The sequence below is a fragment of the Chanos chanos genome, chromosome 7 (genome assembly GCF_902362185.1).
Source record: "Chanos chanos chromosome 7, fChaCha1.1, whole genome shotgun sequence".
Classification (NCBI taxonomy): Eukaryota; Metazoa; Chordata; class Actinopteri; order Gonorynchiformes; family Chanidae; genus Chanos; species Chanos chanos.
The window spans coordinates 1,138,107-1,150,606 of NC_044501.1; the positions used below are offsets into that span (position 1 = coordinate 1,138,107).

The window sequence follows — 12,500 nt, forward strand, 5'->3', positions numbered from 1 at the left end:
TGTTGGGGTAGTGTGGTGTCATAGTGTAGTGTTGTGTTGTGGTATTGGGGTAGTGTGGTGTCATAGTGTATTGTTGTGTTGTGTTGTTGGGGTAGTGTGGTGTCGTAGTGTAGTGTTGTGTTGTGGTATTGTGGTAGTGTGGTGTCATAGTGTAGTGTTGTGTTGTGGTATTGGGGTAGTGTGGTGTCGTAGTGTAGTGTTGTGTTGTGGTATTGGGGTAGTGTGGTGTCATAGTGTAGTGTTGTGTTGTGTTGTGGTATTGGGGTAGTGTGGTGTCATAGTGTAGTGTATTGTTGTGTTGTGGTATTGGGGTAGTGTGGTGTCATAGTGTAGTGTTGTGTTGTGTTGTTGGGGTAGTGTGGTGTCGTAGTGTAGTGTTGTGTTGTGGTATTGTGGTAGTGTGGTGTCATAGTGTAGTGTTGTGTTGTGGTATTGGGGTAGTGTGGTGTCGTAGTGTAGTGTTGTGTTGTGGTATTGGGGTAGTGTGGTGTCATAGTGTAGTGTATTGTTGTGTTGTGTTGTTGGGGTAGTGTGGTGTCATAGTGTATTGTTGTGTTGTGGTATTGGGGTAGTGTGGTGTCATAGTGTAGTGTTGTGTTGTGGTATTGGGGTAGTGTGGTGTCATAGTGTATTGTTGTGTTGTGGTATTGGGGTAGTGTGGTGTCATAGTGTAGTGTTGTGTTGTGGTATTGGGGTAGTGTGGTGTCATAGTGTAGTGTTGTGTTGTGGTATTGGGGTAGTGTGGTGTCATAGTGTAGTGTTGTGTTGTGGTATTGGGGTAGTGTGGTGTCATAGTGTAGTGTTGTGTTGTGGTATTGGGGTAGTGTGGTGTCATAGTGTAGTGTTGTGTTGTGGTATTGGGGTAGTGTGGTGTCGTAGTGTAGTGTTGTGTTGTGGCATTGGGGTAGTGTGGTGTCATAGTGTATTGTTGTGTTGTGGTATTGGGGTAGTGTGGTGTCATAGTGTATTGTTGTGTTGTGGTATTGGGGTAGTGTGGTGTCATAGTGTATTGTTGTGTTGTGGTATTGGGGTAGTGTGGTGTCGTAGTGTAGTGTTGTGTTGTGGCATTGGGGTAGTGTGGTGTCATAGTGTATTGTTGTGTTGTGGTATTGGGGTAGTGTGGTGTCGTAGTGTATTGTTGTGTTGTGGTATTGGGGTAGTGTAGTGTCATAGTGTATTGTTGTGTTGTGGTATTGGGGTAGTGTGGTGTCATAGTGTATTGTTGTGTTGTGGTATTGGGGTAGTGTGGTGTCGTAGTGTAGTGTTGTGTTGTGTTGTTGGGGTAGTGTGGTGTCATAGTGTAGTGTTGTGTTGTGGTATTGGGGTAGTGTGGTGTCATAGTGTAGTGTTGTGTTGTGGTATTGGGGTAGTGTGGTGTCATAGTGTATTGTTGTGTTGTGGTATTGGGGTAGTGTGGAGTCATAGTGTAGTGTTGTGTTGTGGTATTGGGGTAGTGTGGTGTCATAGTGTATTGTTGTGTTGTGGTATTGGGGTAGTGTGGTGTCATAGTGTAGTGTTGTGTTGTGTTGTTGGGGTAGTGTGGTGTCATAGTGTAGTGTTGTGTTGTGGTATTGGGGTAGTGTGGTGTCATAGTGTATTGTTGTGTTGTGTTGTTGGGGTAGTGTGGTGTCATAGTGTAGTGTTGTGTTGTGGTATTGGGGTAGTGTGGTGTCATAGTGTATTGTTGTGTTGTGGTGTTGGGGTAGTGTGGTGTCATAGTGTATTGTTGTGTTGTGGTATTGGGGTAGTGTGGTGTCATAGTGTAGTGTTGTGTTGTGGTATTGGGGTAGTGTGGTGTCATAGTGTATTGTTGTGTTGTGGTATTGGGGTAGTGTGGTGTCATAGTGTAGTGTTGTGTTGTGTTGTTGGGGTAGTGTGGTGTCATAGTGTAGTGTTGTGTTGTGGTATTGGGGTAGTGTGGTGTCATAGTGTATTGTTGTGTTGTGTTGTTGGGGTAGTGTGGTGTCATAGTGTATTGTTGTGTTGTGGTATTGGGGTAGTGTGGTGTCATAGTGTAGTGTTGTGTTGTGGTATTGGGGTAGTGTGGTGTCATAGTGTATTGTTGTGTTGTGGCATTGTGGTAGTGTGGTGTCGTAGTGTAGTGTTGTGTTGTGGTATTGGGGTAGTGTGGTGTCATAGTGTAGTGTTGTGTTGTGTTGTTGGGGTAGTGTGGTGTCGTAGTGTATTGTTGAGTTGTGGTATTGGGGTAGTGTGGTGTCATAGTGTAGTGTTGTGTTGTGTTGTTGGGGTAGTGTGGTGTCATAGTGTAGTGTTGTGTTGTGGTATTGTGGTAGTGTGGTGTCATAGTGTATTGTTGTGTTGTGGTATTGGGGTAGTGTGGTGTCATAGTGTAGTGTTGTGTTGTGTTGTTGGGGTAGTGTGGTGTCATAGTGTATTGTTGTGTTGTGGTATTGGGGTAGTGTGGTGTCATAGTGTAGTGTTGTGTTGTGGTATTGGGGTAGTGTGGTGTCATAGTGTATTGTTGTGTTGTGGCATTGGGGTAGTGTGGTGTTATAGTGTAGTGTTGTGTTGTGTTGTTGGGGTAGTGTGGTGTCATAGTGTAGTGTTGTGTTGTGGTATTGGGGTAGTGTGGTGTCATAGTGTATTGTTGTGTTGTGGCATTGGGGTAGTGTGGTGTTATAGTGTAGTGTAGTGTTGTGGTATTGTGGTAGTGTGGTGTTATAGTGTAGTGTTGTGTTGTTGGGGTAGTGTGGTGTCATAGTGTAGTGTTGCGTTGTGGTATTGTGGTAGTGTGGTGTCATAGTGTAGTGTTGTGTTGTGGTATTGGGGTAGTGTGGTGTCATAGTGTATTGTTGTGTTGTGTTGTTGGGGTAGTGTGGTGTCATAGTGTAGTGTTGTGTTGTGGTATTGGGGTAGTGTGGTGTCATAGTGTAGTGTTGTGTTGTGGTATTGGGGTAGTGTGGTGTCGTAGTGTATTGTTGTGTTGTGTTGTTGAGGTAGTGTGGTGTCATAGTGTATTGTTGTGTTGTGTTGTTGGGGTAGTGTGGTGTCATAGTGTAGTGTTGTGTTGTGGTATTGGGGTAGTGTGGTGTCGTAGTGTAGTGTTGTGTTGTGTTGTTGGGGTAGTGTGGTGTCATAGTGTAGTGTTGTGTTGTGGTATTGGGGTAGTGTGGTGTCATAGTGTAGTGTTGTGTTGTGGTATTGGGGTAGTGTGGTGTCATAGTGTAGTGTTGTGTTGTGTTGTTGGGGTAGTGTGGTGTCATAGTGTATTGTTGTGTTGTGGTATTGGGGTAGTGTGGTGTCATAGTGTAGTGTTGTGTTGTGGTATTGGGGTAGTGTGGTGTCATAGTGTAGTGTTGTGTTGTGGTATTGGGGTAGTGTGGTGTCATAGTGTAGTGTTGTGTTGTGGTATTGGGGTAGTGTGGTGTCATAGTGTATTGTTGTGTTGTGTTGTTGGGGTAGTGTGGTGTCATAGTGTATTGTTGTGTTGTGTTGTTGGGGTAGTGTGGTGTCATAGTGTAGTGTTGTGTTGTGGTATTGGGGTAGTGTGGTGTCGTAGTGTAGTGTTGTGTTGTGTTGTTGGGGTAGTGTGGTGTCATAGTGTAGTGTTGTGTTGTGGTATTGGGGTAGTGTGGTGTCATAGTGTAGTGTTGTGTTGTGGTATTGGGGTAGTGTGGTGTCGTAGTGTAGTGTTGTGTTGTGGTATTGGGGTAGTGTGGTGTCATAGTGTGTTGTTGTGTTGTGGTATTGGGGTAGTGTGGTGTCATAGTGTAGTGTTGTGTTGTGTTGTTGGGGTAGTGTGGTGTCATAGTGTATTGTTGTGTTGTGGTGTTGGGGTAGTGTGGTGTCATAGTGTATTGTTGTGTTGTGGCATTGGGGTAGTGTGGTGTTATAGTGTAGTGTAGTGTTGTGGTGTTGTGGTAGTGTGGTGTTATAGTGTAGTGTTGTGTTGTGTTGTTGGGGTGGTGTGGTGTCCTAGTGTAGTGTAGTGTCGTGTTGTGGCATTGGGGTAGTGTGGTGTCATAGTGTAGTGTTGTGTTGTGGTATTGGGGTAGTGTGGTGTCATAGTGTATTGTTGTGTTGTTGGGGTAGTGTGGTGTCATAGTGTAGTGTTGTGTTGTGGTATTGGGGTAGTGTGGTGTCATAGTGTAGTGTTGTGTTGTGGCGTTGGGGTAGTGTGGTGTCATAGTGTAGTGTTGTGTTGTGGTATTGTGGTAGTGTGGTGTCGTAGTGTAGTGTTGTGTTGTGTTGTTGGGGTAGTGTGGTGTCATAGTGTAGTGTAGTGTTGTGTTGTTGGGGTAGTGTGGTGTTATAGTGTAGTGTTGTGTTGTGTTGTTGGGGTAGTGTGGTGTCATAGTGTAGTGTTGTGTTGTGGTATTGTGGTAGTGTGGTGTTATAGTGTATTGTTGTGTTGTGGTATTGGGGTAGTGTGGTGTCGTAGTGTAGTGTTGTGTTGTGGTATTGTGGTAGTGTGGTGTCGTAGTGTAGTGTTGTGTTGTGGTATTGGGGTAGTGTGGTGTCATAGTGTAGTGTTGTGTTGTGGTATTGGGGTAGTGTGGTGTCATAGTGTAGTGTTGTGTTGTGGTATTGGGGTAGTGTGGTGTCGTAGTGTAGTGTAGTGTTGTGTTGTGTTGTTGGGGTAGTGTGGTGTCATAGTGTGTTGTTGTGTTGTGGCATTGGGGTAGTGTGGTGTTATAGTGTAGTGTTGTGTTGTGGTATTGGGGTAGTGTGGTGTCATAGTGTATTGTTGTGTTGTGGTGTTGGGGTAGTGTGGTGTCGTAGTGTATTGTGTTGTGTTGTGGTATTGGGGTAGTGTGGTGTCATAGTGTAGTGTTGTGTTGTGGTATTGGGGTAGTGTGGTGTCATAGTGTAGTGTAGTGTTGTGTTGTTGGGGTAGTGTGGTGTCATAGTGTAGTGTTGTGTTGTGGTGTTGGGGTAGTGTGGTGTCATAGTGTAGTGTTGTGTTGTGTTGTTGGGGTAGTGTGGTGTCATAGTGTATTGTTGTGTTGTGGTATTGGGGTAGTGTGGTGTCATAGTGTAGTGTTGTGTTGTGGTATTGGGGTAGTGTGGTGTCATAGTGTATTGTTGTGTTGTGTTGTTGGGGTAGTGTGGTGTCATAGTGTAGTGTAGTGTTGTGTTGTTGGGGTAGTGTGGTGTCGTAGTGTAGTGTTGTGTTGTGGTATTGGGGTAGTGTGGTGTCGTAGTGTAGTGTCGTGTTGTGGCATTGGGGTAGTGTGGTGTCGTAGTGTATTGTTGTGTTGTGGCATTGGGGTAGTGTGGTGTTATAGTGTAGTGTTGTGTTGTGGTATTGGGGTAGTGTGGTGTCATAGTGTAGTGTAGTGTAGTGTTGTGTTGTTGGGGTAGTGTGGTCTCGTAGTGTAGTGTTGTGTTGTGGTATTGGGGTAGTGTGGTGTCGTAGTGTAGTGTCGTGTTGTGGCATTGGGGTAGTGTGGTGTCGTAGTGTATTGTTGTGTTGTGGCATTGGGGTAGTGTGGTGTTATAGTGTAGTGTTGTGTTGTGGTATTGTGGTAGTGTGGTGTCATAGTGTAGTGTTGTGTTGTGGTATTGTGGTAGTGTGGTGTCATAGTGTGTTGTTGTGTTGTGGCATTGGGGTAGTGTGGTGTCATAGTGTAGTGTTGTGTTGTGGTGTTGGGGTAGTGTGGTGTCATAGTGTAGTGTTGTGTTGTGGTATTGGGGTAGTGTGGTGTCGTAGTGTAGTGTAGTGTCGTGTTGTGTTGTTGGGGTAGTGTGGTGTCATAGTGTAGTGTGTTGTTGTGTTGTGGTATTGGGGTAGTGTGGTGTCATAGTGTGTTGTTGTGTTGTGGTATTGGGGTAGTGTGGTGTCGTAGTGTAGTGTAGTGTCGTGTTGTGTTGTTGGGGTAGTGTGGTGTCATAGTGTAGTGTAGTGTTGTGTTGTGGTATTGGGGTAGTGTGGTGTCATAGTGTAGTGTTGTGTTGTGGTATTGGGGTAGTGTGGTGTCGTAGTGTAGTGTTGTGTTGTGGTATTGGGGTAGTGTGGTGTCATAGTGTAGTGTTGTGTTGTGGTATTGGGGTAGTGTGGTGTCATAGTGTAGTGTAGTGTTGTGTTGTGGTATTGGGGTAGTGTGGTGTCATAGTGTAGTGTAGTGTAGTGTTGTGGTATTGGGGTAGTGTGGTGTCATAGTGTATTGTTGTGTCGTGTTGTGGCATTGGGGTAGTGTGGTGTCGTAGTGTATTGTTGTGTTGTGTTGTTGGGGTAGTGTGGTGTCATAGTGTAGTGTTGTGTTGTGTTGTTGGGGTAGTGTGGTGTCGTAGTGTAGTGTAGTGTCGTGTTGTGGCATTGGGGTAGTGTGTTTGAGGTGCTATTCCAGGTGATGGTGTATGACACACGTGTCAAATCCCGGTCCTAGAGGGCCAGGGTCCTGCCGGTTTCTGTTTTCACCTCGTAGTTACCTGTTGATTTTCACCTTGAAAACAGGTGTGCACGCTCTTCAGCCAATCAGAAGTTGGATTTAGTTGGTCGACTAGAACAACAGCTGGACCATGGCCCCCCAGGACTGGATTTTGACACCCTTGGACTAAAGCTTTCTCCGCTGTACCCTTGGTGTATGACTTTCGTGGCTCGTAGAGTAGAGATTTTCGTGTTCAGTAGAGATGTAGTCAGTACAGAGGGCTGGTGTGTTTGGGTGTGTACGTGTGTCCACTGGTGTACATGCTTCTCTATGTATGAGAGGGTGAATCCATGTGACTGCCTCTGAGATGCTGTCAGGTTTCCACGGTGTTCTCAGTCCAGTCTTCCTCTAGGGAGAAATGTCAGTGTATGTGTGTGTGTACACGTGTGTGTGTGTGTGTGTGTGTGTGTGTGTGAGAGAGAGAGAGAGAGGGAGAGAGAGAGAGAGAGAAACAAATCCCTACACATTAGAGAGAGAGAGACAGAGAGAGAGTGTGTGTGTGTGTGAGAGAGAGAGAGAGAGAGAGAGAGAGAGAGAGAGAAACAAATCCCTACACATTAGAGAGAGAGAGACAGAGAGAGAGTGTGTGTGTGTGTGTGAGAGAGAGAGAGAGAGAGAGAGAGAGAGAGAGAGAGAGAAAGAAACAAATCCCTACACATTAGAGAGAGAGAGACACTGTGTGTGTGTGTGTGTGTGTGTGTGTGTCTGTGTGTGTGTGTGTGTGTGTGTGTGTGTGTCTGTGTCTGTGTGTGTGTGTGTGTGTGTGGAGATCTATAATTCCATAAACAGCCTCTTTTGTGCCTCATTAAATTCCCATTAAAAGAATAAACTCAGTCAGACATTCCGCTGCTCAACACTAACCAACAGTTTCCACTGAATACACGGTCTGATATCTTTTAGAAGAAAGATCACACACACACACAGACACACACACAACAAACACACACACACACACACACACACACAGAACACACACACAAGGAGAGCAGAGCTGAAATATTTGATTGTTGAATTTCTTACACCTGTGTCTCAACATGTTGTTACTCTCTGAGTCTGATCTCCCATCACATGAACTGGTCCCACAGCACCAGTAACAACCTTTAACTGTCTGTCCACACAACACCAGTGACAACCTTTAACTGTCTGTCCACACAGCCCCAGTAACAACCTTTATCTGTCTGTCCACACAGCACCAGTAACAACCTTTAACTGTCTGTCCACACAACCCCAGTAACAACCTTTATCTGTCTGTCCACACAGCACCAGTAACAACCTTTAACTGTCTGTCCACACAACACCAGTAACAACCTTTAACTGTCTGTCCACACAACACCAATAACAACCTTTAACTGTCTGTCCACACAACACCAGTAACAACCTTTAACTGTCTGTCCACACAACACCAGTAACAACCTTTAACTGTCTGTCCACACAGCACCAATAACAACCTTTAACTGTCTGTCCACACAGCACCAGCAACAACCTTTAACTGTCTGTCCACACAGCCCCAGTAACAACCTTTAACTGTCTGTCCACACAACACCAGTAACAACCTTTAACTGTCTGTCCACACAGCACCAGTAACAACCTTTAACTGTCTGTCCACACAACACCAGTAACAACCTTTAACTGTCTGTCCACACAGCACCAATAACAACCTTTAACTGTCTGTCCACACAACACCAGTGACAACCTTTAACCGTCTGTCCACACAGCACCAGTAACAACCTTTAACTGTCTGTCCACACAACACCAGCGACAACCTTTAACTGTCTGTCCACACAACACCAGTGACAACCTTTAACTGTCTGTCCACACAGCACCAATAACAACCTTTATCTGTTTGTCCACACAACACCAATAACAACATTTAACTGTCTGTCCACACAACACTAGTTATCCGTCTTTCCAGACAACACCAGTGACAAGGGACACCAGTGACAGTTATCTTCTGTTTATAGTGTAACTATTTTTATACAGTTATCTTCTATTTATAGTGTAACTCTTTTTAAACAGTTATCTTCTGTTTACAGTGTAACTCTTTTTAAACAGTTATCTTCTGTTTATAGTGTAACTCTTTTTAAACAGTTATCTTCTGTTTATAGTGTAACTCTTTTTAAACAGTTATCTTCTGTTTACAGTGTAACTCTTTTTATACAGTTATCTTCTGTTTATAGTGTAACTCTTTTTATACAGTTATCTTCTGTTTATAGTGTAACTCTTTTTAAACAGTTATCTTCTGTTTATAGTGTAACTCTTGCTAAACAGTTATCTTCTGTTTATAGTGTAACTCTTTTTATACAGTTATCTTCTGTTTATAGTGTAACTCTTTTTATACAGTTATCTTCTGTTTATAGTGTAACTCTTTTTATACAGTTATCTTCTGTTTATAGTGTAACTCTTTTTAAACAGTTATCTTCTGTTTATAGTGTAACTCTTTTTATACAGTTATCTTCTGTTTACAGTGTAACTCTTTTTATACAGTTATCTTCTGTTTACAGTGTAACTATTCTTATACAGTTATCTTCTGTTTACAGTGTAACTATTCTTATACAGTTATCTTCTGTTTACAGTGTAACTCTTTTTAAACAGTTATCTTCTGTTTACAGTGTAACTCTTTTTATACAGTTATCTTCTGTTTATAGTGTAACTCTTTTTATACAGTTATCTTCTGTTTACAGTGTAACTCTTTTTATACAGTTATCTTCTGTTTATAGTGTAACTCTTTTTATACAGTTATCTTCTGTTTACAGTGTAACTCTTTTTATACAGTTATCTTCTGTTTATAGTGTAACTCTTTTTATACAGTTATCTTCTGTTTACAGTGTAACTATTCTTATACAGTTATCTTCTGTTTACAGTGTAACTCTTTTTAAACAGTTATCTTCTGTTTATAGTGTAACTCTTTTTATACAGTTATCTTCTGTTTACAGTGTAACTATTCTTATACAGTTATCTTCTGTTTACAGTGTAACTCTTTTTCGGTTTTGGATGTTTTTCTACCTTTTCCTTTTTCCTGTAATGACAATGGAATGTAGCCCACGCTCTTATTTGGAAGTGAGCAGAAGGACGCACAATACCTCCCTAACCAAGCATGCATGTACTGAAGCATGTACAATACCTCCCTAACCAAGCATGCACGTACAGAAGCATGTACAATACCTCCCTAACCAAGCATGCATGTACTGAAGGAATACTTTTTGGGTGACATGTGCAGGTGTGTATTGGGTGAGTTGTACAGGTGTGTATTGGGTGAATTATAAAGGTGTGTATAAGATGGGTTGTAAAGGTGTGTATTGGGTGAGTTGTAAAGGTGTGTATTGGGTGAGTTATAAAGGTGTGTATTGGGTGAGTTGTAAAGGTGTGTATAAGATGGGTTGTAAAGGCGTGTATTGGGTGAGTTGTAAAGGTGTGTATAAGATGGGTTGTAAAGGTGTGTATAAGATGGGTTGTAAAGGAGTGTATAAGATGGGTTGTAAAGATGTGTATAAGATGGGTTGCAAAGGTGTGTATTGGGTGAGTTATAAAGGTGTATATCAGATGGGTTGTAAAGGTGTGTGTAGAATTAGTTGTAAAGGTGTGTATTGGGTGAGTTATAAAGGTGTATATCAGATGGGTTGTAAAGGTGTGTATTGGGTGAGTTGTAAAGGTGTGTGTAGAATTAGTTGTAAAGGTGTGTATTGGGTGAGTTATAAAGGTGTATATCAGATGAATACATCATCTCTGAAACAATGAATATGAAACGATAAACACACACACACACACACACACACACAGCAGTGCTGAGGTACATACGCTAATGATTCTCTGTGAGGTCCCTGCAGGGGAGATGGTGTTGTTGAGTCCAACCAGAGAGGGAAGAGTCTGAGACATCCAGTTAGTCACCATGGCCATGGTGCTCAGCACCGCTCCGATCTTCAGCATGGGCACGCTCATCTCACAGCGCTTTCACAACCTTCTCAGAACGCTCACACAACGCAGCAGGCTGTCACACTGAGCCTAACAGAGTCCGAGCCGCGTTCAGACAGCACTGTCACGATGCTCCCGCAACGTTTTCAGAACGCTTCGGCAATGACGGAGAAATGTTTTCACAGCGTTCGCACAGCGGATGAGAGTTAGAACGTTTTCACATCACTTAAATAACATATAATGTAATCACAACATTATTACAACATTATCACGACAATGATCCAACACTCCTGCAGCAGTCCCACAGTCTCTTCAGCACATTTAATCTGTGGCAGAAAAAGGCAAAGTCTACAGGTCACAGACCTGCTCTAAAACGCTTGTCAGATATTTTTAAAATGAAAAAAAAAAAACGAACAAAAATGTGAAAACTCCCGTATGAATAAAACACTTCCTTACGTTTCAGAAATGTTCACAGAGAGAATGCTCCCTAATCCCACCAAGATGACCAGATTATGTTTGTCAACTCCATAGTCTCATCAGTGCTCAGAGCAATCCAGAAAGATTAAAAAAAAGAAAACAAACAATACCAGCCTCCTCTTGAACTTTCTTCTCCCTGGTAATTTATGGAACTGTGTTCAGTAAAGAGTCCACAGCTTTGGCTCAGGTGTCCTCAGAGTTCACTCAACGCTTTCCAACACAACAGCAAACGAGTCTGGTTTAAACAGTCTTCCCATGAAACAACACTGCACATACACAGGGTTTCCCCTCTCCTTTATCACAAGCCCTCAGCAGAGAGAGAGCGAGAGCGAGAGAGAGAGAGAGAGAGAGCGAGAGAGAGAGAGACTATAAAAATGAGAAACAGAGAGACAGAGAATGAGAGGCAGCTGAAAGAGCAGACATTAATAGAAGGGAAGAATGAAATGAACATGAGAGAGAGAGATATGAAATGAACATGAGAGAGAGAGATAAAGGGAGAAGGAAAGGTGGAATGAACAGATCGAGTGAAAGAAAAAGAAGCTGCAGCACTGCACTTGTTCATTTGGCAGGAAGACAGAGTCTGTCGACAACGCTCCTTCCCCCACTGTTTTATACTGCCTCTCTCTCCCTCTCTCTCTCTCTCTCTCTGTACTCGCCCCCTCAAACACACACACATACACACACACACACACATACAGACCCACACACACATACAGACACACACTACACCCATACACACAGTACACCACACACAGACACACACACACACACACACACACACACACACATACACACACACACACACATACAGACACACACACACACACACTACACACATACACACAGTACACCACACACACACACACACACACACACATACACACACACACTACACCACACACACACACACACACATACAGACACACACACACACACACACACACACATACAGACACACACACACACACACACACACACACACACAGACACACACACACACACACACACACAGAATTGTTTCCTTTACGATGAGCTTGTGCATATTGAGGATAAGGGAAACATTGGGCAGCAGGTGCTGGTCTATTTGCTTAATTAGCTGCATTTAAAGTCTGCAATCAATTGCTTGGATTTGTATTACTAATGCAGAAATAGCTTTATCCCCCACCCTGGACTCCCTCTCTCTCCCTCTCCCTCTCTCTCCCTCTCTCTCTCTCTCTCTCTCTCTCTCCCTCTCTCTCCCAGTATTAGTCATCATGTTTATCAGGAGGTGATCTGTAGGCTTGTTTAATGTGGAGTTGGTTGGGACTTGATGCCAGTGTAGCACTCCCCCTAGTGTCCAGCTTGGTGCATTACACTGGCTCTGTGACGTAAAGTAGTTTTTCCAAAGCCTGCCACTGGAGGCACAGAGAGTATGTCCACTCTGGTGCTGCTGTAATGTCCCTGATTCAGAAGACTTTAATATGAAGACTTTAACATGAAGGCTTTAATACGAGGGCTTTAATATGAAGACTTTAATACGAGGGTTTTAATATGAGGGCTTTAATACGAGGGTTTTAATATGAAGGCTGTAATATGAAGACTTTAGTAGGTGATTCAGTAGGTGATCAGCTGAATCAGGTGTACTGGAGCTATATGATTCCAGGTGCAGAACTGGCCAATGCTCATGTCAGATACCGTCACTACCACAGCGTTGCCACCATGTGGCCAGAGATATTACTGCAG

General features: G+C 43.3%; 1 protein-coding gene across 1 annotated transcript in view; it reads right to left on the minus strand.

The window, feature by feature from the left end:
• The window catches only part of olfm2b (olfactomedin 2b), a 32,333-nt gene extending 22,005 nt beyond the window's left edge, over positions 1-10,328 (minus strand). The window contains exon 1 of the mRNA XM_030780302.1: positions 10,188-10,328. Within this exon, the coding sequence (XP_030636162.1) occupies positions 10,188-10,328 (141 nt within the window). The remainder of the gene's footprint in view (positions 1-10,187) is intronic.
• Between the last annotated feature and the right edge of the window lie 2,172 nt (positions 10,329-12,500).